At 59.1% G+C, this 23,494-nt stretch overlaps 6 protein-coding genes across 7 annotated transcripts; 3 read left to right on the top strand and 3 right to left on the bottom strand.

The window, feature by feature from the left end:
- Positions 1–10: 10 nt before the first annotated feature.
- SPBC15C4.04c_1 (putative amino-acid permeasec) lies at positions 11–2,368 on the bottom strand. Its single transcript, XM_062773185.1, has 7 exons — positions 2,033–2,368; positions 1,649–1,866; positions 1,321–1,604; positions 1,115–1,286; positions 964–1,074; positions 761–924; positions 11–724 (listed from the first exon to the last, which is right to left on the bottom strand). The coding sequence occupies exons 1-7, from the start codon at positions 2,159–2,161 to the stop codon at positions 165–167; spliced, it is 1,638 nt and encodes a 545-aa protein (XP_062629169.1). The 5' UTR covers positions 2,162–2,368; the 3' UTR covers positions 11–164.
- Positions 2,369–4,167: 1,799 nt separating this feature from the next.
- On the bottom strand, positions 4,168–13,538 carry MAL31_3 (Maltose permease MAL31; the record flags this gene model as incomplete). The annotated part of the gene is given in 12 exon segments (XM_062773188.1): positions 4,168–4,508; positions 4,573–4,800; positions 4,848–5,593; positions 5,629–6,142; positions 11,646–11,754; positions 11,807–12,031; positions 12,080–12,343; positions 12,388–12,705; positions 12,719–12,758; positions 12,857–13,077; positions 13,116–13,252; positions 13,289–13,538. 12 exon segments carry the CDS (start codon positions 13,536–13,538, stop codon positions 4,168–4,170), a joined length of 3,393 nt encoding a protein of 1,130 aa, XP_062629170.1.
- On the top strand, positions 7,662–10,937 carry priB_9 (Protein priB). Of its 2 annotated transcripts, none has more exons than XM_062773186.1 (12): positions 7,662–7,814; positions 7,976–7,990; positions 8,040–8,083; positions 8,129–8,209; positions 8,272–8,534; positions 8,573–9,137; positions 9,173–9,235; positions 9,271–9,446; positions 9,487–9,671; positions 9,709–10,357; positions 10,394–10,744; positions 10,782–10,937. In XM_062773186.1, exons 3-12 carry the CDS (start codon positions 8,040–8,042, stop codon positions 10,868–10,870), a joined length of 2,466 nt encoding a protein of 821 aa, XP_062629171.1. In that variant the 5' UTR covers positions 7,662–7,814; positions 7,976–7,990; the 3' UTR covers positions 10,871–10,937. The 2 variants fall into 2 exon arrangements, with proteins under 2 accessions (XP_062629171.1, XP_062629172.1); XM_062773187.1 differs by having other exon boundaries at positions 10,394–10,497.
- A 1,461-nt stretch (positions 13,539–14,999) lies between the features above and the next one.
- On the top strand, positions 15,000–18,740 carry ams1_2 (Alpha-mannosidase; the record flags this gene model as incomplete). The annotated part of the gene is made up of 9 exons (XM_062773189.1): positions 15,000–15,153; positions 15,193–15,239; positions 15,279–15,458; positions 15,494–15,620; positions 15,659–16,166; positions 16,206–16,634; positions 16,673–17,632; positions 17,674–18,534; positions 18,593–18,740. The coding sequence occupies 9 exons, from the start codon at positions 15,000–15,002 to the stop codon at positions 18,738–18,740; spliced, it is 3,414 nt and encodes a 1,137-aa protein (XP_062629173.1).
- Positions 18,741–19,906: 1,166 nt separating this feature from the next.
- Positions 19,907–20,723, top strand: LOC62_04G006622 (uncharacterized protein; the record flags this gene model as incomplete). The annotated part of the gene is made up of 3 exons (XM_062773190.1): positions 19,907–19,980; positions 20,030–20,235; positions 20,284–20,723. Exons 1-3 carry the CDS (start codon positions 19,919–19,921, stop codon positions 20,721–20,723), a joined length of 708 nt encoding a protein of 235 aa, XP_062629174.1. The 5' UTR covers positions 19,907–19,918.
- Positions 20,724–21,217: 494 nt separating this feature from the next.
- SEO1_0 (putative transporter SEO1) lies at positions 21,218–23,335 on the bottom strand. The gene is made up of 9 exons (XM_062773191.1): positions 22,995–23,335; positions 22,911–22,946; positions 22,826–22,865; positions 22,741–22,774; positions 22,451–22,694; positions 22,270–22,358; positions 22,135–22,223; positions 21,740–22,100; positions 21,218–21,694 (listed from the first exon to the last, which is right to left on the bottom strand). Exons 1-9 carry the CDS (start codon positions 23,254–23,256, stop codon positions 21,236–21,238), a joined length of 1,614 nt encoding a protein of 537 aa, XP_062629175.1. The 5' UTR covers positions 23,257–23,335; the 3' UTR covers positions 21,218–21,235.
- Positions 23,336–23,494: the final 159 nt, after the last annotated feature.

Genomic DNA, 23,494 nt, shown 5'->3' on the forward strand with positions numbered 1-23,494 from the left:
TGGCTGTCCCCTCCACGGTCGCTGCATGGACGTGTATGATAACAATGACATAGAGCAAGGGTCCTCCAATATGATACAGATGTGTGGGAGGTTAGGTCAACAGACACCGCGCATGTTGAAAGCGAGATGCAGGGATTATAACTGACGGGGAGAAGCGTAGTTGCCTAGGCCTTTTCGAGGTTGTTCTCGTCCGACTCTTCGGCTGGTCGCGTGTCGAGAGGGAACTCGACCATCTCGGCTGGGCCAAAGTAGTGGCGACGCGCAAAGACAAGATACCAGACGGCGCCGAGAAGCATGACACCGATCGTGATGGGACCGGCGTAGTTCATAGTCTCCTTGGTGACGGGGTACACGGCCGGGATTGAGAGGATGACGCACTCGAACACGATGTAGATGACAGCGACCCAGTTGATTACCTTGCTGAGCCAGCCATCGCCCATGTAGAATGGCCCGGGCTTGAAGTCGACGCCCTCATGGCCGGCAAAGATCATGCGGAAGAAGATGGGCAAGCCGTACGACAGGTCAAGGGCGACTGTGGCCAGGGAGAAGACTGCTTCGGCTGCGATGGGGCTCGCAAAGTCGAGGCAGCCGAGAGCCACGGACAGAATAACAACACACCACACAGCGTTGATAGGTGTCTTGGTGTACGGGTTGATCTTGCCCAGGAGCTTGCCGTCGGGAAGGCCGTGGTCACGGCTGAAGGCAAAGAGTGCGCGGGCGTTGGCTGGGGTCAGACGTGCTCAGGAAGCGGGGCACTCACCCTGAAGACCAGTCTGGAGAGTGAAGAACGAGATGAGAATGGTGAACGACCACACAACGAGTGCGCCGGGACGTCCGAGACGGAGGATAAGGATGGCGAGGTAGGCATTGCCCGTCGAGCCTGGGAGGTCGGCCAGCGGACCAGAAACCAAGACCATGACGATGCTGGGCGAGTTAGCGGAGGTTGTCGGCTGGCTGACTCACTTGAGAATCCAGCCCAGGAGACCAGTGCTGATGACAGCAAGGAAGATTGCGACCGGCGCAGCAATGGCAGCACGCTTGACTTCCTCGGTGATATGCGCCGTGGCATCGTATCTGGGAGGGCGTGAGATGTGACTCCGTAAAACTTGCTTACCCAGTCATGGTCCACTGCACCGACAACAGGCCGAGGAGGAAGGACAGCCCCGTGTTGGCCCAGCCGCTCTGGTTCTCGAGGTAGGTGAAACTGTACTTTGCTGTGTGGATCTCGTGGCGAGGCGTCTTGGCGAGGACCGCAATGACGGTGCATAGCAGCACACCGATGTTAACTGGGATCAGCAGGTGTCGGCAGCGCAAGCTCACTAAAGGCAAAGTACTGAGTGACGAACGCCAGTTGCTTCGTTCTCAACGAGTTGAAGAGTCCGTGGATGAAGAGCAAGCCGACAAACAGGCCGACAACCTGGCCGGCACTCGGGTCGTAACCTGCCTCTCCCCGGGACGCGCCGTACGCCGCCCAGATCATCTGCGCAAGGCCAAACTCTGTCGAGGCCGCGCCGGCAATGTTGCCCAGGACGTTCATCCAGCCAATGATGTAGCCGACCCAGATTCGGTGCTTGGGTGGGACGAGACGTGCCGAGGCCGTGTAGCTTGGGGGGGCGTTAGTACGTCGTCGCCACCGCTCCCTGCTCACAGTGCGCCGGAGGTGGGGTAGGCCGAAACAAGCTCGGCAACTGCCGTTCCGATGAAGCACGAGAAGAAGGCACCGATGAGCCAACACCAGATGACGCTGGCCGGGCCACCTGTGAGCATGGGCGTCGAGAACGTCACCGCGATGGACGATGAGACGCCCATGATGGAGAAAGCGAACGAGAACGTCGCAATGTTGCCAAACTCGCGGATAAACTCTTGCTGCATGGTGTCAGCACGCCCAAGGGAGACACCACACCGCGAGGCAGACCTATCGACTATGCAGTGTGCGGTGTCGCGCGGCGTGCTCTCGCCTCACTCTCCTCCTCATCGCAGCCGTAACTGGGATTAGAGCCCCGGCTCTAGGCGGCGCGGGCCGCGTACGCACCTTGTATCCCTGCTTCTCAAGCTCGATGCGGTCCTCATAGTCGGAGGACGCCTCGGAAGTCGGGGCCGGCACGACAGTGTCGCTGGGCTTGGCGACCGAGAGCCGTCTGTTGATGGCGGCGAAGGACATGGCGGAGGGTGAAGATGTGGTGGAGTCGGCCACAACACAAGGGTGCTAAGCAGACCAAGTGTTTGAGATTGTCTCGGGGTTCAGTGAGGAGGGCAGTAGAGAGAGTGTGGGGGGTAAAGAGTGAGGGACGGCAAGGACCTCTTGTCTTGCGCAAGACGTCCAAGCTGTGGGGTAAGTAAACGAATGTGATGTCCCAGGAGGAGGGATGGGAAGGCGTGTGGTCACCAGGTCCTTGCATCGCACGTATCGGCTGTTTCGAACACACAGTTGTCGCATGAAAAAGTGGATAAAAATAAACCAACGCAGACGTCACAGAGCTTGTCAGGAGTGATGGACGGGCAGGTTAGGGGCTGGCGCATCAACACGCAGCGCAGGCTGGGTGGGGCTCTCGCCGCCGCGCATGCGCAATATCACTGGTCAGGAGTGCCAGGGGTTACCGGTTAGCTCGTTGCCAGAGTGCCGTGGGAACAATGGTCCAACGAGCAAACAGGCTAAGAAGCGGAACAGTTGGTGTCGTCAAGCAAGCGCGATTGTGTTCGCACTTGGAACTGCCTACTTTTCGCGTTGATGCATTGTTGTTTGGTGCAGAGTTCAGGTCACATGACGGGCAAGGGACATCAAACTTGTCAGTACCTCGCTTGTTTGCCGCCAGTCAAATCGAGGAGAGGCAGGCAGCTTCGGCAAGACAGTCTAGCCGGTGACCATGTGCCCAAATGCGGGGCTCCTGCCGAAGAAACACCACCTGGCGCTCGAGTGTCCACACGCGAGCGACATCCGACTAATGGAGTACAATGCTTACACTAGGTGATCCCGAGAGGTGTCACGACTAACGGGCAAAGGGCAGGCGGTGTACCTTGGCCCCAACTTCACACTCAGCTTGGACGACTGCTAACCGCCGGCATAAACCCCATCACAGCCCACACCAACATTCCCATCGCGGGTGGCCACTTGTCGTGCGTATCTCAACACACAGCGTTGGGATCGTCCCAGCCTGCCTGCGGATCAGCCAGTCGATCAGGTCAGCTTCCAGCAAGCTTGAAATAGAACGCCAAGTGGAGAATCAGGGGGTTTGACACCGTGAGCAGCGATCCGCGCACCACGCCATCTTCGCACAATTAGACGAGTGGCAGGGCGCTCGAGGTGGCCCGAGCTACGACGCGTGGGGAGATTCCAGACCTTGTGCCTCGTTCACGGAGCTTGAGTGAGCCCCAGACGATCCCCGGGCACAATCGGCTCGATGGGAGGTCATCAACTCGTTGCTGCTCCATGGCAAGCGTGGCCTCATGGAAACAAGGGGAGGGGGACCGTTCGGTGGTCGCTGTTCGGTGACTGCTCGGCTCCGGCTCCCCTCGGCTCTCTTCTGATAATTATTTGACCATAACTACCGCGGAAATGGTATTAGACCCAGGCGGGGCCATTTGGAGAGAACAATGGCCTTGAAGACTGGCGCAGAGGTTCATTGTGGCCACAACAGGTGCGCACTGCCACCCTTAGCTACGTCTAGTCTCACGCCGGGCTTCTCATTGACCCATATTTCTCCAAGCGGTTCTCAAAGTATCCCTACACCACGTACCGGCTTCTTGAGCCTCACCAGCTTCGGACAGCCGTGGAGCATGGATATTCAACGTCAGCCAGCCCCACCAAAACCGCGGCTGGCGCTGGCGGATCGGCCGAGTTTGAGTTGTTGAAATCATCCACGTGTAAAACCACATGGGAATCGCGTGGTCCAAATTTCCTCAGGTGATTTTTGGGATCCAACTTCCCTGCCGTCCCTGCACTTCGCTTCACTGTCAACTTCGCCAGAAGGGTCTTCATCTCAGGCAAGCTATGAACAGGGTCCACCGCAGATCCTGGAGAGGTGGGCAGGTCCGTCTACCGCCGACAGAGGCGTTGGAAAACACCTCGGAGTCCGTGAATCTCGGGGACGGCAACGGTGGCCTTGGCATTGGCCATGGGCTGTGCATGTGCGGTGTCCAGCCGCTGGAAGGGTCCGAGCACGCATCGGATCACTCCTCCTCGTCCTCCTCGTCTTGCGGGTCGGCCAGGCTCAGCGCGGCGAAGAAGCTGGCGTTGTTGGCTTTGATAAAGTCGTCGAGAATGTCCTCGCCCTCATCGTCCTTGTCCTCCACCACGTCCTCGTCTGGTCCTGATGTAACGAGGTGGGGTGGGACATCTCCATGATCGCCCATCTCTTCCTCACCCTCGCTTGCTGTGGCATCACCATGCCACTCGCCGAGGCAGATGCCCTCGCCGCCACGTATAGGCATGGAACCAGGCGGCCAGAAGCCCCAGCGAACTCGACCGTCAGCGAGCGCGCGCATTATGCCGTCTGCCGCGCGGTTCGAGTCTGGGCGTGCTGATCGGGCAGTCACTGCCAAAATCAGCTGGGGCATCGCGGGTTGCACACTCACCGAACCCGCGGTCCAGCGCCCGACGGTCCATGATCTCGCCGGCGGTCCAGCGCGGGCCCTTGGGCTCAGGTGCGGCGACTACCATGCCCTTGCGCCAGGTGCGCTTGGCAGACATCTGGTCGATCTGTGGCTCGGGTGGCGGGAGGCGGAACACGCGCTCGAGAGGCAGGTACCGCGCAGCGAACGAGATGCAGGCTGGGAGTGAAGGAATCTGGGCGATGGACAGGACTGGGGTGTCAGCGGCGGGTGGATACGGTGTACGTCATGCCACTCACTCCCCGACATGGCCTGTAGTTCCATTGGCACCAGACTAGGGCACACCAGACCCGGACAGTCGACGATGCGCACCTCGCGCCGGGCGCCCCAAAGCATAGTCTGCCAGTGCTTTGTCTTGCCTGGTGTCCGACTGGCATGGACGCGGGTGGTACCGAGGAGAGCATTGAGGAGAGACGACTTGCCGACGTTTGGCTGACCGACGAGGCCGATGGTCAGGGGCTCGGTGATAGCACCGTTCTGGTATGTTGCCTCCTGCTCGTGCCCCTCCGACTCGAGGTGTACCTCGGCAGCTCCCTCGAGCTCTGACCAGTTCACAGTCTCTCGGACTTCGGGGTGCCACGCCGCTGTCTTCTCGATCTTGGAGGCGGTCGACGGTGGTACTCGAAGCCGCTCGTGCGCGGTCTTGAGTGCGCAGATGAGGGCGTTACGCGACTCCGCTGGGATGAGGGGCTTGTGACGACCGTCACCGTACAGCAACTCGGTGTCATAGCTACTGACCGAGACGACCTGAACCGGGTCATCGTTCTGCCCCTCGTTGTCGGTGGACCACCATCCGGTCAACCACTGCTTCCAGCCCTCCAGTGCGGCCGGGTCGACAAGGTCAGCCTTGGTGAGCACGAGTATGATCTCCCGCTTTGGTCGGTGCGAGCGGAGATATGATCGCAGGCTGGGCGGGCAGTGGACAGGTGGGCAACGTGCGTCGATCAGGAGTAGGACAATGGAGGAGGCTTCGACCACGCGCCAGCTGGTTGTCAGCAGACTGCCTTTGCGTGCACTTACAGTTGACGCCAAACTTCGAGGTTGGTTTCGAAGCGACTGGGGCTGTGTATTGTGCTCCCAGCGGCTCCGTCCTCCTCACGGTCGTCGTTGACCCAGGCATCGACAGTGGCTCGGGAACCGGCAAGCCACTTGCGGAACACACCCTCCTCGTTTTCCTCAACCTCGCGCTTGCTCTGGCCAAAGCGGAAGCCTGGGCGCGACGGCACAGTGAGTTTGCGCGCAGCGGGGTTGTCGACAAGCTCGAGCGGGAACACCGCTGTCGAATCTGGGAGTGGGCGCTGCAGCTCGTCGGCCCAAGCAGCGTTCTGTGTACGCTCGGCATAGTCGCGCGGTACTGCCAAGAATGTGCTGTGGAGCTCGAGCACGTCTTGTACTTCACTGCGTGCTGTTTTCGTCTTGTCGATCTTGGTTCGCCCGTTGCTCTTGGGCAGGTCGGCCTCTTCGGGCTCAAGGTCACCGCGCTTCATCGCCCTCTTGGTTTGGAGGTACTCTTTCTTCTGCTTTGCCGAGAAGGCTACGTGCCTTGGGCGCGCAGGGGAGGGCATCGTGGAGGGAGGGGTGTGTATCGAGGCCTTGGTCTTGTTGTTGTTGCCTGTTGTGGCCTTGTGTTTGTGTCTAGTGGTCTAGTCTATGAGAATGCAATGATCGTCCTCAGAGTTCTCTGTCGATGCTTTATATTCCCCTCTTGGCGGCCCACCCGCGATGCCAGACCGACGACTTGTCGAGCATTGTCTTTGCGTGGCACCACCCACATCGTCGTCTCGACAACTGCATCTGCCTCGGATCCGAGTGCTACGTCATAGAATCTCGGATCCGAAAACTCTCCATTAGGTTTGTGGCCAATTACAATTTCTTTTGTTGAGTGTAATTGTTTTGTATTCATCGAGGCCAACCTCGGTCACCATCGACTGTGTTGTTCATGGCCTCGCCTCCTCCTGCCTTGACCTTGATGCCGGGGGCGCCTTGGCACCGCTGATTAGCTCGGGGCTGACAAGCAAGGGAGGAAGATCACACCGGCGGATTCACCACCCAGCACACTCCAGCACTCCGAGAACCCCCGAGCACACCCAGCACTGTCCATCGGCCCTCCGTGAGCGGCCAACCACTTCGACTCGCCGTGGGTTTGGCGGGCAAGGCATGGTATTGTCCACGCTGATGGCGCGGCTGCACCATCACAGGCCCACAGGCGGAACCAATGGCATGGCACATACGCCCTACCCATCTCCCTGCTACAGCCCAGAGAGAGTGTGTAAGAACGTATGCCGCTCGAGCCTGTGAGCCAACTCGGGCACCAGTGTGTCTGTCCTCGGTGGTCCCCCCCCGTATGAAACTATCCACTATCAAGTGCTATACGGCTCCACTCTGTGATAGGCTATCTACGCATGAGGTGCACGCTCCGGGGGTTGACAGGGCGTCGGTCATCGCGTACCGACTACATATCCTCAGGAAGCACCCGATACAAGACATCGAACCCCGAGATAGCGGGCGCATCATCAAGATCAACACCCAGGTGTGCCCCGTTATCGTCGAGTGGTTGATGGGGCGCGCGCAGACAAGCCGGATTGCGATCCACATTCATCAGTAAGTGGAGGACATCAGCGCCCTTCGGCCTTCGTGAAACGTCTCTGAACACGCGACCGCGACCACGCCCAGCACGTGACGCAAAAGACCTCGGTCCGACGGCCTCCGCCGTGCCCCCTGGATTCTTTACTGGCCAATGAGGGCGGTGGTCCCTGTGTAAGGATTCCTTTGTCCCTCGGCCCGACAGACACCGACTTGTGCTCTGCTGTTGCCCATAAACAAGCAAAATTCCCGTTCGCCCGCTCTTCTGGGCCTCAGGATTCCCGTTCTATCACCAATTTTCGCTTTGTGATGCAGGCAGGCTGCCCACGCGCACAGGAACAGAAGCCGCCGCCCTCCCCCGCAGGCCACACCGGCAACACAGCCGGGTGGAGTGGAGGGATTGGTGGGGGCTCCTGACTACCACGCCATGGAGGTGGGCTGCTCCGGTGTCCGCCGCCCATCGTGCGCCTCGCCTTCACAGACAGAGAAGGGACCATCACTGTTGTGTTCTCCAACGCCCCGACAAACCATCTCTGACGGCCCCGCACCCGGCCCCGCCTCGCCATGTCTGACCATCCCAGCGCCGGCCAAGACGAAGGCGGCATCCCACCCCGTAGGTCTTGTTGTGATCTCGGCCTGCCTCTCCGGGAGGCCTGCCGATGGCGGCACATGCTAACACTGCCGTTCCTCACTGCCGACCGCCGCTGCCATGTTCCATGCTACCCAGGTGCCTGCGTGAGTCATACGAACGTGGTCACCGTGGCGTGCTGACCATTGCCTGCAGGATGCCTGTCGAAAGGTCCGTTAACCTCAACGTCACCTTTGGAGTTCTTCTGACATGGTTGCAGATGAAGATCCGATGCGAAGGCAAGGAAGATCCTCCATGCCGGAGGTGAGTGACATGACTCGGCATCCTGGCACAGCTGATGCGGCCAAGATGTCGGAATTTTCGCCTGGAGTGCACATTCACCCAGAGCAAGGGTCGGGGGGACGACGACGAGGGCGAGCAAGCTCGGAGGTGAGCATACGCCCAACACCCAAGCCCTTTCCTTGGAACGTGCGCTCACCAGTGTCACCAAGACGTATTGCGTCACTCGAAGGAGAAGTAACCGGTATCAGTCATACGGTCACCGGTATCAACCAGAAGCTCGAAGACCTAGGCGTGTTACTGCAGCGGTTGGCCGGCGGGGCAGTCGGTGGCGGACTGCCCCGGATGCATCAGCACAGCAGCCCAGCAATGCCACACCACGGAGGGCACCTCGGGTATGGTGGCCCGATGGACGAAGTGTCCCCCGCACACACGCATTCGACAACCCACCCCACGCCACCGACGGCTCGGGATCGTGAGTGAACCAAGCCTGAGCCGTTGCTGATAACCCAGTGGCAATTGATGCCATTACGGGTCCTATGTCCAATTCGCCGTCTCACCACCCCTCGTCGTCCGCCTCACATCACTACACGCTCGTTGGTCGCTCACCTGCAGCCATGAATCCACCATGGACCGGGAGCGTGCCTCCAGAGGCTGTATCGCGAGCCATACCCGGACGCACACACGGGGGAGAGTGGGCCAATGGGCACCCACCACCCTCCGTACCGGGAACGGACAGCCTGCCATCGCTGGTCCGCGAGGGAACGATATCGGATGAAGACGACCATGACCCACTTGAGAGCTCCATGCAGGAGCCGTTCCGCGAACTGACACGCAAGGAGGAGGAGGCGAGGCTACGCGCCGAAGGCCATGACCCCGCTGTCAGGCGCATGAGTCACTCGCGCAACGCCGAGGGAGGTGCGGTGAGGAGCTCGAAGCGCAAACGTCTCAACGATGAGGACGATCCCGACTGGGGAACGTCGCCGATTGTAGAGAAGGGCGACCCGAGAGCCAATGCCCAGGACCCAGTCACTGCCGGGTTCTGTACCGAGGAGGAGGGCAAGGAGCTATTCCAAGCGTGAGTCTGCTCGATTTGATCAGCCTGACGCCTAGATTCTTCAAGCACGCACACCCGTTCATCCCAGTGCTCAACCCGCGAGAGGATACGTGGGAGAAGTGGGTCCACCCGGCAGGATGTAACTGATGATGAGCCTGCGCCAACGGTCTCCGTTCATCGTCACCGTTATCTTGTCGATCGCCTTGCGTGCTCGGGACGGGTGCGGACCTCCCTCGGACCTTACCAAGAAGTGTCGCGATTCAGCAGAGGATATGGCTAAGCAGACCCTCTTCTCCCCTATCGCGACACTCGAGACAGTCCAGGCTTTGAGTGAGTCGTCATCACGGGAGATTAGTGCTGACGGCACCAGCCTTGATTACGTCCTGGGGTGAGCATGCTTGGAGGACATGCTGTCACGCCATGGCGCTGGCCGTCGATATGCGGCTATACCGCTGTCTGCCATACCTATACAAGATCCGCACGCAGTCTCGTAAGCCGGACGCAAATCTCGAGAGACAGATGCCTCTCGTGGCCGGTGCGAGGGTCTGGCTGGCGGTGAGTAGATGCTCAAGTGTGCTGCGCTGACATTCAGCTCGTCAAGCAGTCGTACGAAATGTCGTTCAACCACGCGCAGCCCATCCAGTTTTCCGGGTCACTGCAAGAGCGTATCCCATACGCACGTGAACTTCTCCAGCACCCCTTGTCGACCGTGTACGACAGTCGGTTCCTTGTATCGATCGAGCTCTGCGCTGCACGTGAAGAGGCTTTCCGCCCATGGACTGCATCTAGCTGTCAAGATCTGTCCAGTGTAGATGACGTCCTCCGCAAGGTCAACAAGGGCATCGACACGTGCTATGAGTACTGGCTCAACTACTACCACCGTGTGGGTGTGCCGTCCGACCACTTCCTCGTCAAGGAGCTCGGCAGCCAGAAGGCCTATGGTATCATGTTCGCCAACGCCGCAGCATGGTATGGCGTGCACTCGAAGAATGACGCTGTATTGTTGTCCGCAGAGCGCCGGCAGTGGGTCCAGTCGGCTTTACGTGCGGCGGCCTTCCTCACATCGTCGATTGGCAGTGGCAGGCAAGAGAAGGACTCAGAGTTTGGTAACCACAACTTCCATGTCGCCATTGTTGCCACTGCACGGTACCTTATTCGCATGTGCGAGCTCATCCCGGACGCGGCGGACCTCAATCAGGTCAGCTTGGACATTGACCGACTGTTGTTGAAGCTGCCGTTCTGTGAGTGTATCGCCCGAGATCAGAGCTGACATTTAGATCCTGTGGTACCATTCGCAGAGAGCCTGCGGCGCACGCTCGCCAAGGCTCGTGACCAAGGCGTGCTGCCGTACACGTCGATATCAGAGCAGGCCGACGCAGCGGTACGCGGTCTCAGCCCACGCGATCCCGAGCAACCATCACCAGCATCGGTAGGGAGCCTCGACATCTCGTCACTCCTTCCACCCGGATTCAACGCCTTCCCATGGAACGACCCAGCCGTGGCCGGACGGACGCCTGCAAGTGTGCTACCATCACAGTCGCCCGCCAACCAATACGGCGCTGAGTTACTGTCTGCCGGGGTCACCTGGCCTGATGACATCTCATTGTCAAACTGGCTGTTACCAGACGGTGCGTTGCGACTCGGGGGCGTGGCTAACCTGTCCAGATGTGAACGGCGCTTCGGGGCTGACAGCCAACGAGCATGACCCAGAAGTTGTTGAGTGGCTGTCGGCGGTGGCGGGGCCGACTGGTTGATGATGAGCGCCTCGACGGCTGATATTGTATTCACGGTGTTGTAAAGGCATGAAATTCCCCCCAGGAGCCTAATAGTGGTGGCTGGTGAAGGAGGATAGGCGCAATGAGCGGCACATCCATACTATGGTTCCACTCCACGATCGTTATCACTTGAACCTTCCGTGCGTTGCTTGCCTGCCTATTCGGCGAGAACAACGCCGACTTGGCGACCTTGGCATGCAGGAGGTTGGTTAGGGTTTGAACATTGCGGAGCATTTGGGCGGTTTGGATTCGAGCCAACGCCGGAGCAATGTTGTACACCAACTACTTCGCTTCTTGGCGGGTCTGGGCATGAGTCGATTGCTACAGATCCTTCAGAGTCACTGCCCCACATGTTAAGCCACAAGTGATCTGTAGAGGCATCAAGCGACGTCGGAGTGTCTGTAGGTATGGCTGGAGGCGACGTGTGGCGGATTGGACGGATTGGTGGCGGGCGACGTCCTGTCAAGACCGAGCTGTTCTAAGTTATGTTCAAGCTGTTTCACACAGCGTTCTAACTCCAGAATTGGAACGGGAAACCGCAATCCATATTTTTCTTCCCTATGCTTTCATCAACATTTTGTTAAGACAGGCCGCCTCCCCTTTCTCCTTAGGCCCCGCGACCCTGCCTCGTTCACCATTGCGGATCCGCATCCTTCGGAACACTCCCAGGTCCACCTTAAGACCTAAGCCTTGGTGTTGTTGTTCTCAATGTGATCGCGCTCGACGTCCTGTTTGTCGATAGCGTCATGGGCACCCGCGATCGTCGTGTCGTTGCGTTCGAACACGTCAATGTCGACAGACTGGAACTTGCGCGCGGGGACCTTGGCGACGAACCGGGCGTTCAGTTCGTGGAAGGTAAGTCCCTGAGTGTTAATCAGCTCTGAAAACCACAGGGGCAGCAGTCGAGAAACTCACCTTCGGCTCGGGGAGACGGAAGTAGATCCACACGATGCACAGCCCACACATGCCGGCCCAGTAGAAGGCCGTCTTTCCGCCCCAGTTCCACGCTGTCGGGTTGAGCATGTAGCTGCTGTATGAGCCGTTGATGACACCGACGACATTGTAGAAGCCCCGGCCGAGGTTGATAGTCTTGATCGCGAGACGACGGGAAGGAAGCTCGGCGACAAGAGAGTAGCAGACCTGTGTGGGGGTCAGAGGTGTATTAAAATGCTGCAGTGGGCAACTTACAGTTCCAACAGTGAACTGGTAGCAGACACTCCAGATGAGCAGCATGCAGCCGACGGCCCAGGAAGACGCCGTGGTGTTGAGGGTGGAGACACCACCAATAATGAGCAGAACGGCGCACATCCAGATGCAGCCGTAGAGGTACATGGAGCGACGGCCGATTCCCATTCCGATCAGGACCCAGGAGATGAAAGTACCACCAGTGTTGATCGCATACTGTCCCATGGTCATCGAGAAAGCATTCTCGGGCGAGAAACCAGCTTGTTCCTGGCCGAGTCAGTGGTGGCGCTTGGGGAAGAGGATCGACATACCAGGAAATAGGTGGCACTGCCCATGAGCGACGATCCGCACATTTGCTGTACTGCCCAGGCACCACAAACAATCTCGGTGCGACGGAGGTTGGTTCCGCGGAAGAGCTCCTTGTAGCTGGCACCGGACGTGGCCTGACGCTCCATGGCGATAGTGTGCTCGATCATAGCCAGAGCGTTGTTGACCTCTTCCTCCTGGTCACCAGAGTAGAGGCGCTTGAGGGACAAGCGGGCCTCTTCGGGACGTCCACGGCGGACGAGCCACCAAGGTGACTCGGGGGCGAAAATGGCGGTGAGGATAAGCGGAATAGGCCACACCCACTGCACCGCATACGGGATACGCCAGCCCCAATCGTCGGTGCGACGGAGGAGACCTGAAAAGTCAGCAACGGTTCAGCCGGTGTAAAGTAGCTCGCCTCTCAGCATTCCAATGCCAATGAGCTGGCCGATTCCCCAGCAAGCGTTCACCCACGTGGTGAGGATGCCACGGAGGGGAAGAGGGGCGACTTCGGCGGCGTAGGTCGTCGTGAGGGTCTGGAAGATGCCCCAGGCAAAGCCGACCAGGAATTGGGCTGCGAGCAGCATGCCGAGAGAGTTGGCGAAGAAGAAGAGGAAGAAGACGCCGCACATCCACACGAGGGTGACGAGCATGGTGCGACGGTATCCAAAGCGCTCGGCAATCCAGCCGTTGAGCTGTGGTGGTCAGCGCGGGGTGCCACATTGTCACTCACAATGACGCCAACAATGGCCGTGCAACCGGCAGCATTACCGAGACCGGCCATCCAGCGGGCAGGAATCTGGTAGTCCACCTCGCCGTTCTTGTCAATGTGCATTTGGCCAAAGCGCTTGCGGAAGGAGGGGTAGGCGTCTGGTTCGTCAGCGCTGGGCTGCCATAGGTACTTACAAAAGTTGCCGGTCAAAACCATGTCGAATGCCTCCATCACGACGGCCACCGAAATCATCATGGACCAGAAGCATGCCTTGGGGTACTGCCTGAGACCTTGGATGAGGGTCATCTTGTGCTGCGATCGAGTGGCCTGCTCGGCCTGGAGAATGAGCTGCTCGACGCGCTCCGACTCGGCTTGAACTTTGTCATCGGCAAAGTGGGCGGCCGGTGGAGGGGCGTCGGTAACGCCAGTACTGGACTTGGGCATTGTCGATTTGTGATGTCGGGGTGAGTGTGGGGCTCTCGATGGCCCCGGCTGGTGGTTATATGTGCACTAAAAGCCTCTGGAGCGCCGCGGTCGGAGTTGGAGTTGACCATGCTCGAACCGATTTATCGGCTGATTGCGATGATCGACGACTCTGGCCATGTTTCTATGAGCAAGTTGAGGACTTGTTCAGAATCCCACAACTCCAGGAGCACTTTGATCCGTCTGTGGTCCGGCCGGGCGACGTTGCGAACGGGAATAATTTTGCGAAGGAGTGGCAATCCAACGGGAATCTTGCGATCTGCTGATGCTTTCTCTCTTTTCCTCTGCAATGTTCGGGACACTCTGGACCGGGTGGGGCGATGGGGGTGGACTCAAGGGCCATAGTGGACGTGGGTGGGAGGTTTGTGGCAAAGCCGCGACCACGAGCCGCGCAAGTGGTGCGCACCTGACCGCCACACACTGTGCATTTGATCTCGACCCTGTCCGCTCCCGGCGGACCTCGGAGCTTGCACCGATAGCACCCGCCAGCTGGGAGCCTAGCGAGGTGGGGGCGAGGTTTGATGCGTGGCTACATTTAGGCGTAGGAACAACATGACTCCGCTTTGGACTGCGAGTTTAAGATGATCACGACGAAATCCGAAATCCGTATCGTCGGTGTGCGGTATGCCTGCCCCCAATTCTCGCTCGCTTCAGTTCGACCTCACTATCTCCCCGACGTCAGCAATACAAGTGCGAGGTCATTGCATCTCGTACCACTGTCCTGCGGTGACTCCGTCGCTGACAGAATGTAGACTGATGGTTGCTTGCGTTCCGAGCGAGGGACATGTGGTTTGCTCGGTTGTCGGTCCCGTCGCCCCTCGGTCAGCGATTTGCGGATATCATGGCGGAGTATTCCCGCTGATGCGGGGGCTTCCTGCTTTCCTTTGGGCACACACGCGCTTGTGCTTGGCCTTGGCAAAGACTCTCTGTCACATTGTCGGCTCGGCTGCCGATGTAAATCGGTGCCGATGTAAGCGAGCGTCTTATTCCGAGCGAGCTGCGGTGGCAGGTGGCTCGTCGACGTTGTTCGTGGCAGTGCTTTCAGTACTCCCCCACTCTGGTAACCTATGGGCAGGGTCAGCACCCACTCACACGGGGTTCCCGAGGCCTCCACTCATGCTCTTTCCAGTTAATTGGCAACCCCCACCGTGGATCCGAGGGTGTCAAGGGGGCGGCAAGTTACGGCCCAACGTGAAGCGGCGTCGCGGAGCGTGGGAGTCGTGAGTTTGCACGGTCTTGCAGCCCGTGTCCTAATTACCGTCAGCAACAGAGGCAGCTCGGGGCGAATACCACCACCGAATTATCGGTGTGCGGGGGACTGTGATCCGCCATTGTCGGATGTGGTTCGGTGTCCCTCCCGACAAGTGACAGCCGATCCTGCTCACTTCGCCCTTGACGGTTTCATGGTAAAGTCTTAACAGAATGTCGGTCGAGCACGCCGTCGAAACCTCTGAAGCAACTCTCGAAATGAGTGAACGTGAAACTGCACACGGAAACCATCGAAGTCCCACAAATGGCACACCTAGTCACCGACATAGTCCCGCAAGCTCATATCCAACGCACACGCACGAGGCCCGTGAGTAATTGCTGGACGTTGCCCAGCTGATAGCCGTAGGTTACAAAGCGCTCCCTCAATCTGGTCGTCGACTGGAAGAGTTTATTGTGGGTCGTTTTATACCCTCGCCGCTCACCATCCCCTAGGGTGGTTACTACCGGAACTACAACCTCTCGTCGCTTCTTGACATACACCGACATGACGGGAGGCCGCACGTTCACCTGGAGCTCTGGTCCGCGCCGGCCGGCGCAAAGCCATCGTTCAAACAGGCAAGGGCCCAGGCGTATGCCCCAGTGTGGAAGGGCATGATTCTTGGCCCAAGCTGGGTGAGTGTTGAGCAGGCAGCCCAAGTTGACATCAGTCAAACCATTGGTTCAAAGTCACTTTGAACATCCCGCCCGAGTATAGCCAATTTGAAAGCGTCGTGTTCGAGTTTGATGCCGAAGGTGAAGCCCTCATCTTTGATATCGAGGGGAGGCCTCTGCAAGGTGAGATATTTGATGGATCAGCTCCGTGCTGATGTCAGGTTTGACGGGCGGTACCAACAAAGACCGACGAGTGGGGTTCACTATCCCAGCCCACGATGTGGCCGCCGGCACCGTAAGCTACTACATTGAAGCGAACTGCAACGGAGGCTACGGGGTTGACGACAACATGTTTAGTGAACAACAGGCAAGTGCCCATGGCATGTGTCTTACTGATGTGCCACAGCCCCGCACCCGTTGGGAGTTGAAGTCAGCCGACCTTGTCGTGCCCAACATGGAAGCCCACCGCCTTCTGTACGACTTCGAGTTTATCCATGACCTGAGCCGGGAGCTGCCGCGTGAGAGCACACTTGCCCAACGCGCGCTATACACAGCCAACCAGATGATGAATGCCTTCGTTCGCGGCGACCTCGATAGCGTCCACGAGGCGCGGAATGCCGCGGACCAGGTCCTGGGGTCCCAGTGGGAGCGGCGCGTCGAGGAGCAGTGCCGACGTGGAGAGCAGCAAGGCCGCACCTCAGACATCTCACTCTGGGCGATTGGGCATTGGTGAGTGGATTCAACGCGTACGCCAACCCTAACTTCCAGTCACATTGACACGGCGTGGCTCTGGCCATACAGCGTGACGCAGCAAAAGGCGGGTCGGAGCTGGAGCGCCCAGCTCGACCTCCTTGAGAGATACCCCGAGTTCATCTTCACGGCGACCCAGCCGCAACAGTTCCAATGGGTCGAAGAGCTGTACCCTGACCTATGGGCCCGTATCCTCGACCGCGTAAAGGAAGGTCGATTCCAGCCCCTCGGGTGTACGTGGGTCGAGATGGACACCAATATCCCATCGGGCGAGTCTCTTGTCCGCCAGTTCCTCTACGGGCAGAGGTATTTCCAGCGCAAGTTTGGCAACAAGTCGCAGACGTTTGTTTTGCCCGACACGTTTGGGTACTCGTCCCAGCTACCCCAGCTGGCGAGGCTGGCAGGCGCACCAAACTTCTTTACCCAGAAGCTGTCTTGGAACGACGTGTGAGTGGTCGTCAGTGTCAGCATTGCTGACCGGTCAGAAACACGTTCCCGCACTCAACCTTCAACTGGGTTGGGCTCGATGGGTCCCAGGTGCTCACGCACATGACTCCTGTGGACGCATACAACGCGCAGTGCAAGGTGCGAGAGCTGCGGATGGGGATGACAGGCAAGAACGCCGATGTAAGCGCGCACGCACTGCTGCTCTTCGGGCACGGGGATGGCGGTGGCGGCCCCACGGCGCCGATGCTCGAGAGGCTCCGTCGCACGCGTGCACTCGAATCGCGTGCCGACGCGGGAGGGGTCATGCCACGCATTCGGACGGGCAGCTTTGAAGACTTTTTCGACGCCGTCAGAGCCGACTCTGACAATGGTGTGCGCTTGCCGACTTGGCACGGCGAGCTTTACCTCGAGCTGCACCGAGCGACGTACACTTCCGGGGGTGCGATCAAGAAATCCAATCGACTGAGCGAGAACCTGCTCCGCGAAGCAGAGTACGCGGCGACCATGGCGAGCTTGCACGACCCGGATTACAAGTACCCCAAGGCCCACCTCGACGCCATTTGGGAAGACGTCATGCTCAATCAGTTCCACGACGTCCTGCCCGGGACTTGCATCACCGAGGTGTACGTTGACACGGCTGATATATATAGGCGGGTGAAGTGCGACTTGGAAGAGATCATCAGCGAGGCTTACGACGTCTTGTACGGCCCCGCTGGCACAATGGTGCTGGTCATCAACACTCTGCCTGGCTTTGCACGCACCGAGGTGGTCCATGTACCGAAAGGCGCACCCAACAGTCATCAAACCCCGCCCAATGGTGGGGAGTACGTCTTGGCGAGGATGGATGGGCGGCGAGATGTCGCAGAGCTTGCAGACTATGCTGGGACGCCAGTGTCGACCCAGGAGGTCTCGCCTGGAGTGTTCGTCCTGTCCAACGCCTTCATCACCGTTACCATCAGCAATGGGCGGATTACAAGCTTAGTGGACGTTGGTCTCGAGTAAGTTGCTTCCCTGGTGCGGCGCGGCGGCTGACGGTCAGGCGTGAACTTCTCGCAGAAGGCGCTTCGGCAGGCCTCGCCATGTACCAGGACATGCCCAATTTCTGGGATGCCTGGGATGTGGATGTTCACCATCTCCACCAGGTAAAGCACCTGGCCTTTGATAGCGTGGCTGTCCACGAGTCTGGGCCGCTGCGGGGAAGCCTCATTGCCAAGCTGAGATACGGCGACAGCTCGTTTGAGATCACCATCTCGCTCGACGCTGTACCCGTGGTCCCCAGTGCAGAGGCTCGCACCATGCTCCGATTCAATGCCCGCGTCGACTGGAATCAGCAGCACGAGTTTGTCAAGTTTGAGCTCCCGCTCGCAATCCGGTCCGAGACGGCGACATACGATACGCAGTTTGGGATTCTGCGCCGACCGACACATCGCAACACTTCGTGGGATGCTGCCCGCTTCGAGGTTTGTGCGCACCGCTTTGCCGACGTCTCCGAGTGGGGGTACGGCGTCGCTCTGCTCAGTGACTGCAAGTATGGGTACGCCGTCACGGGCAATGTCATGACGTTGTCGCTGCTTCGTGGATCGCGGATGCCCGACCCGACCCTCGACAAGGGCACCCACGAGTTCTCGTTTGCCGTTTACCCGCACGCCAAGAGCTTTGGCGAATCCGACGTTCCTGCCGTGGCCGCCGTGTTCAACAACCCGTTGCGCCTACGGACGTGTGGTGGCCTCGGTCTCGGGGCCCGAGGGTTTTTGGGAACGCCATTCAGTGTGACTGGCGCGCCGAACGTTGTTCTGGAGACCATCAAGCGCGGAGAGGATGACGGCGCATCAGGTGCCAAGACGATGATTGTGCGGCTTTATGAACACCAAGGTGGCACGGCTCGTGCAGCGGTCAACATGTGAGTAGGGGTTGGTGGGCGGAGTTAGTACTGCTGGCACTAACATTTGATCCCTTAGTGCTGGGCTGGCCGTTGCCCGAGCAGAGGTTGTCAACATTCTCGAGGAGCATGTCTCAGAGTTGAGCTTGCGGAGGGAGAATGGGGTGGCTGTTCGAGTCTCCCTGGGGCCGTTTGAGGTCAAGACTGTCAGGTTGACACTCGCGTAGCGTCAGGTTGATACTCAAGAGTAATGCTGTACATCTCTTGTATGTTGCCCATGCCCGCAATGTCATTTGTGGTGCACGTGATTTCTGTTCGCCGAGTTGCCGTGATAGAATCCCGAAGGGCCCATGGCCGATTTTGAGACAACTGGGATTTAGGGACACATGCTTGACACTCTGTATTCATCCCCAACCCCCTTTGCCTCATAGCTTGGGCAGGAGGACGCGACTCTAGACGCGTCTGCCTCTCAGGACCACGTCCTTTGTCGCGCTCGACGGCTGTTATGACATGTGGCTTGGGCAAACACATGAGGAAAGTGGGCCCAACACCCCAGCAGGCCATGCCTCCACTGCAGAAGCTAGCGTAGACGGCAATCAAAGACGCGCAGGGTCCATGCACTGAATACGGACGGGTCCTTGTATTGTTTAGTGTCGTTTGCGTCGGAAGAAAAGCGAGACCATGTCGCCCATGGCCCGAGGCGGCAGGCAGGCGTTCTGACCAAAGATGCCGAAAGGTGCGAGAGCAGAGTCGTCGTCGTCGCCCCCTCCCGCTTCGTGACGTTGACGGCTCTCTGCAACCCTTGCCCCCGGTTAGTGCCAAGATGGTCACAGTTCGGCCATACTTACCGGCATTGAATGGCTATTGGTGTCTTGGGTGTGTTGGTGATCTCGCGCGAGGCCACCCACCCCAAGCAGCCGCGTCATGCGGCTAGCGCTCGTGACTAGTTGGTGTAGGGGTGACCCGCCTGGGGCCGCATGGCTCCATGGGGTCAGTCGGACGATAACTCTGCGCATCCTCGACAGCCGACGAGCGGCAGGCAAACTCGGTTTCGCTCAGCTCCAACCGCTCCAGGCTAGGCCAGGTATGGGAACCCTACCGCTCAACTGTCTTCCCAGCAGACGCAGACCTGGCGGATACTTGAATGCATGGCCCGTCAAGGATGCCGCCCGGCGGCTGCGCCTACCGTGATTGTCGCCAAGGTTGCGGCATTCTCCTCGACAGCGTCTGTCCTCCCGAGCGTTGCCGGGGTACAACGGCAGTGCCCACATGTGCTCTCCAACAAGCTATTTGAGTCTAGTCACCACGTCCTCTGCAGCGCGTCGCCCACTGTCTCGCAAGCTATTTAAACCGAGGTATCGCGTTGTTTTCCCGTCTGATCACCAACCACTCGAATCCCCTCACCATGAAGTTCATCGCTGCCACGCTCCTTGTCGCCGCCGCCGGCGTTGCCGCCCAGGGTGTCTCGTGAGTGACGACTATCACCAGCTGGCCCAGAGCTGATATCCCCGCCTAGCATCTCGGCCGTCCCCGCCTGTATCCTTCAGTGCGTCACCAGCTCGTCCTCGACCGCTGGATGTGCCGGCCCCACCGATGTCCAGTGCATGTGTGTCACCAAGCAGAACGAGTTCATCACGGCCTCGACCCCCTGTATCCTCCAGAACAAGTGTGACATCAACCAGGCCCTGTCCCTCCTCGACCAGATGTGCACTGGGGGTATCGGTGAGTGATGGCACCTTCGTGCCTGTCTAAGATCTAACAACGTTACAGCCGGCTTCGCTCCCGGTGCTACTGGCTACCAGGGCGGCGCCGCCGCTTCTGCTGCCGCAGCCTCGGCCACTGGTGGTGGTGGCGGTGGTGCTGCTTCGACGTCTGCCGAAGCCCCCGCTTCGTCGGCTGCTCCCACGTCCGAGGCCCCGGCTTCTTCGTCCGCCGCGCCGTCTGCCGCCGAGTCGTCCGGCGGTGCCGGAGCCAGCGCCAGCGGAGCCAGCGCCAGTGCCGTCAGCGCCAGCGCCGGTGCCAGCCACTCTGCCGCTTCTGCATCTGGCGCTTCTGCCTCTGCCGCTGCCGGCTCTGCCTCGGGTACCCACTCGGCTGCGCCTACTACCAGCCCCACGGCCAAGCCCTCGTCTGGCTTCACCGCCATCACTCTTCCTGCCCTCCCGGTGGCCGTCGCCGCCCTCGTTCTTCCCTTCATGCTCATGTGGTAAATGCTGAAGAGGCAATCGCTTATCACTCGTGTGCACCACGTCTTTTGTCGGAGAAGAGCTATTGGTGGTGGTGATTGTAGCCTGTCTTGGACATGTATCAACACCATTCGAAGGCTCGCGATAACTGTGACTTGATTTGTCCATCTTGGTGCGCGAGTTGAGTGAAGGTGGGCATTGAGATTTCCGCCAGGCAAGAGCCGCTCACATGGTGTTGGGGCTAATGGGTGAAAAGCCTCACATGGAATGCGGCAGGGGTCATGGAATGTCGAGTGAGCTTCACGGTGCTATCAGCTTCAGACCGAAGCCTTCACCGGGAGGACTCCAAGCCAGGTTCCACCTCGTGGGCGGCTTAGAAGGAGCAGCGATTGGAAGAACCTCGACAGCCGTAGCATGACTTCGACAACTTTGTGCATCAACAGATATCGGCTGCCCACAACTGAACCTCCACACGTGACTGATGCTAGTCACCCACTACGGCGTCCCCCCACCCCCACCCCACTCCCCTTCCCAACCTACGCACGATTGTCTTCGCGGACCGCAACGACAACATTGGACTTGGCGTCTGGGGATGTCTCCGAGGCCAAGTCGTCGGCCTCGAGAGCCGCATCCTCCCTCTGACGGGCGTTGCGGGGCCGGACATAGTAAAGATCGACGTAGCGTGTGAGGGCGAGCATCGCGAAGATGAAGCACCACAAGCCGATGGTGACTTGCCAACCGACGGGATAGTGAGGCGCCTTGCTGGCTGGCCACACGAGGATGTTGACCCAGCTGTTGAACGCATACCACGATGCCGTTGTACAGCCGATGATGAAGGCTCGCTGCTCGGCGTCGTTCGGGGTCATGTCCGATAGCCATGCCATGAGCGGCGGTGTGGTGGCAAGGAACGTGAAACAGAGGTAGTAGGCAAAGTACTTTGCCCCAATCGGAATGTTCCACACGCTCATCATGATGCCTGGGATCAAACCGATGGTCTGCGGGGTGTCAGCGGTGTGCAAGCGGATGGCGGACACACTCACACCCTGGGCGGCTACCACGATCCACCGGTTTTGGAAACGATCAGATACAAAGCCCCACATCCAAACGCAAAGGATGGAAGCAGCATAGCCGGCCATCGGGAGGGCGTTGACCTGTGTGATTGACCAGCGAGGGGAGCCATCGGCATTCTTGAGGGATTTCAGCCACAAGTTGAAGTAGAGGTACCCTTGCTGAGCGAGCTGCGAGGCTACGTAAAGTGTAGGGATGAGGAGCGTCTGGGGAGACTTGAAGGCGCGCTTGACCGCGCGGAGGTTGAACGACTTGTTGGCTGCACGGCCAAAGCGCTTGCTGCGCTCATTGGCAATCTCCAGGTGACGATCATTGAGCCAGAATGCACGAGGGCTGGGAGGGTCAGCTGCAAGTCTGAGCAATTCACGACGTGACCGACTTCTTCTTTGACGGATAGCCAGGAATGAGGAAGAAGCCACCGGCGGCCAGTGCCACCGTCAGGATGGCATCGATGATCTGTGATAGTGTCAAACAAGCTCACCGGCGCGTACCTGTCACTCACAAACATCCAGCGCCAGCCCGCGATGCCATGAACGCCGTCAAGACCTTGGAAGATGGCGGCAGTGAGGCCGCTCGATATCTGTTTCCAAGCTTAGGGACCATGTGTGATGGACAGAATGAGACTGACCATTGAGCCGACTGTGAATGGTCAGCATCGACAGCATACGCATAAAGCGACTCACCCCACTGAGCACTGTGGTAGACCGAAATACGGAAGGCGAGCTCACGCGGCGTGTACCACGCAGCGAGCAGCGTGACCGTGCCGGGGTACGCGCTGGCCTCGAATGCACCGACGAACGCGCGCATGATGTAGATCTGGGTTACGTTTTGGACGCGGAAGAAGGCGAGGGTGAGGATGCCCCAGGCGATCTCGAGGGACGGCAGCCAGATAGCAGGGTCGACCTTGGTCATCATGATTTGCGAGGGCTGCGTGAGTTAGCACCTGCGTGCGATCCGATCCGTCACCACATACAATGACGAAGATGGCGTAGCCAATGTTGAAATACCTGTCTGGTGTAAGCGGTGTGCCTACAGCACTGCTTGGGCCCTGCTCTCACGTTGTGAAGTAGTTGTACTCGTTGCCCTTGATGTGAAGGTCTGAGAGGGTCAGCAATGCCTCGCCGACGCGACTGCGACACTCACCCTCCTTCATACCCGACACGTATGCCGACGCAACATCTGCAGCCCATCAGCATTCTCCTCTGTCCACATCGCTACCCAACTCACTCTGCTGGTCGAGAATCTTGATCACCTGAGACAGAAAGGCAAAGACCATGAGCACGCAGTCGAGGCGGGCGACAAACAAGCGCTCCTCCTTTGACTTGACATGTTCAGCTGCCTGGGCAGCAATGTCGACGACTGCCTTGTCGCTGTAATCGTTCTCTTCAAAATCGACAGGCCGAGTAGCGGGGGGCGCCGCGTTGTTGGAAACCATGTTGTGCGCTGTCCCGGAGGGCGAGAGGAGGCGGGGCTGGTTGGGGGCCCTCATTCGTGACCGCTCTGTCGTCTCATAAATAAGACACGACGGCGGACATGTCCACTGCGGTTACAGTCGAGCGCATCTGCTGACAACGACAGAGATAAGGTCAGTGTCCAAGTTGCTGCAGTATCAGTCGTCTACGATGGAGGTCGTCGGGCGGACGAGTCCGCCGCGACGAGTGGGCCCTGTCAACTTTTCATATCCCGGGCCGGGATCTGGGGGCTTAACGCGGGGCAGTGAGCCCTTG

The sequence above is a fragment of the Vanrija pseudolonga genome, chromosome 4, assembly GCF_020906515.1.
Source record: "Vanrija pseudolonga chromosome 4, complete sequence".
Classification (NCBI taxonomy): domain Eukaryota; kingdom Fungi; phylum Basidiomycota; class Tremellomycetes; order Trichosporonales; family Trichosporonaceae; genus Vanrija; species Vanrija pseudolonga.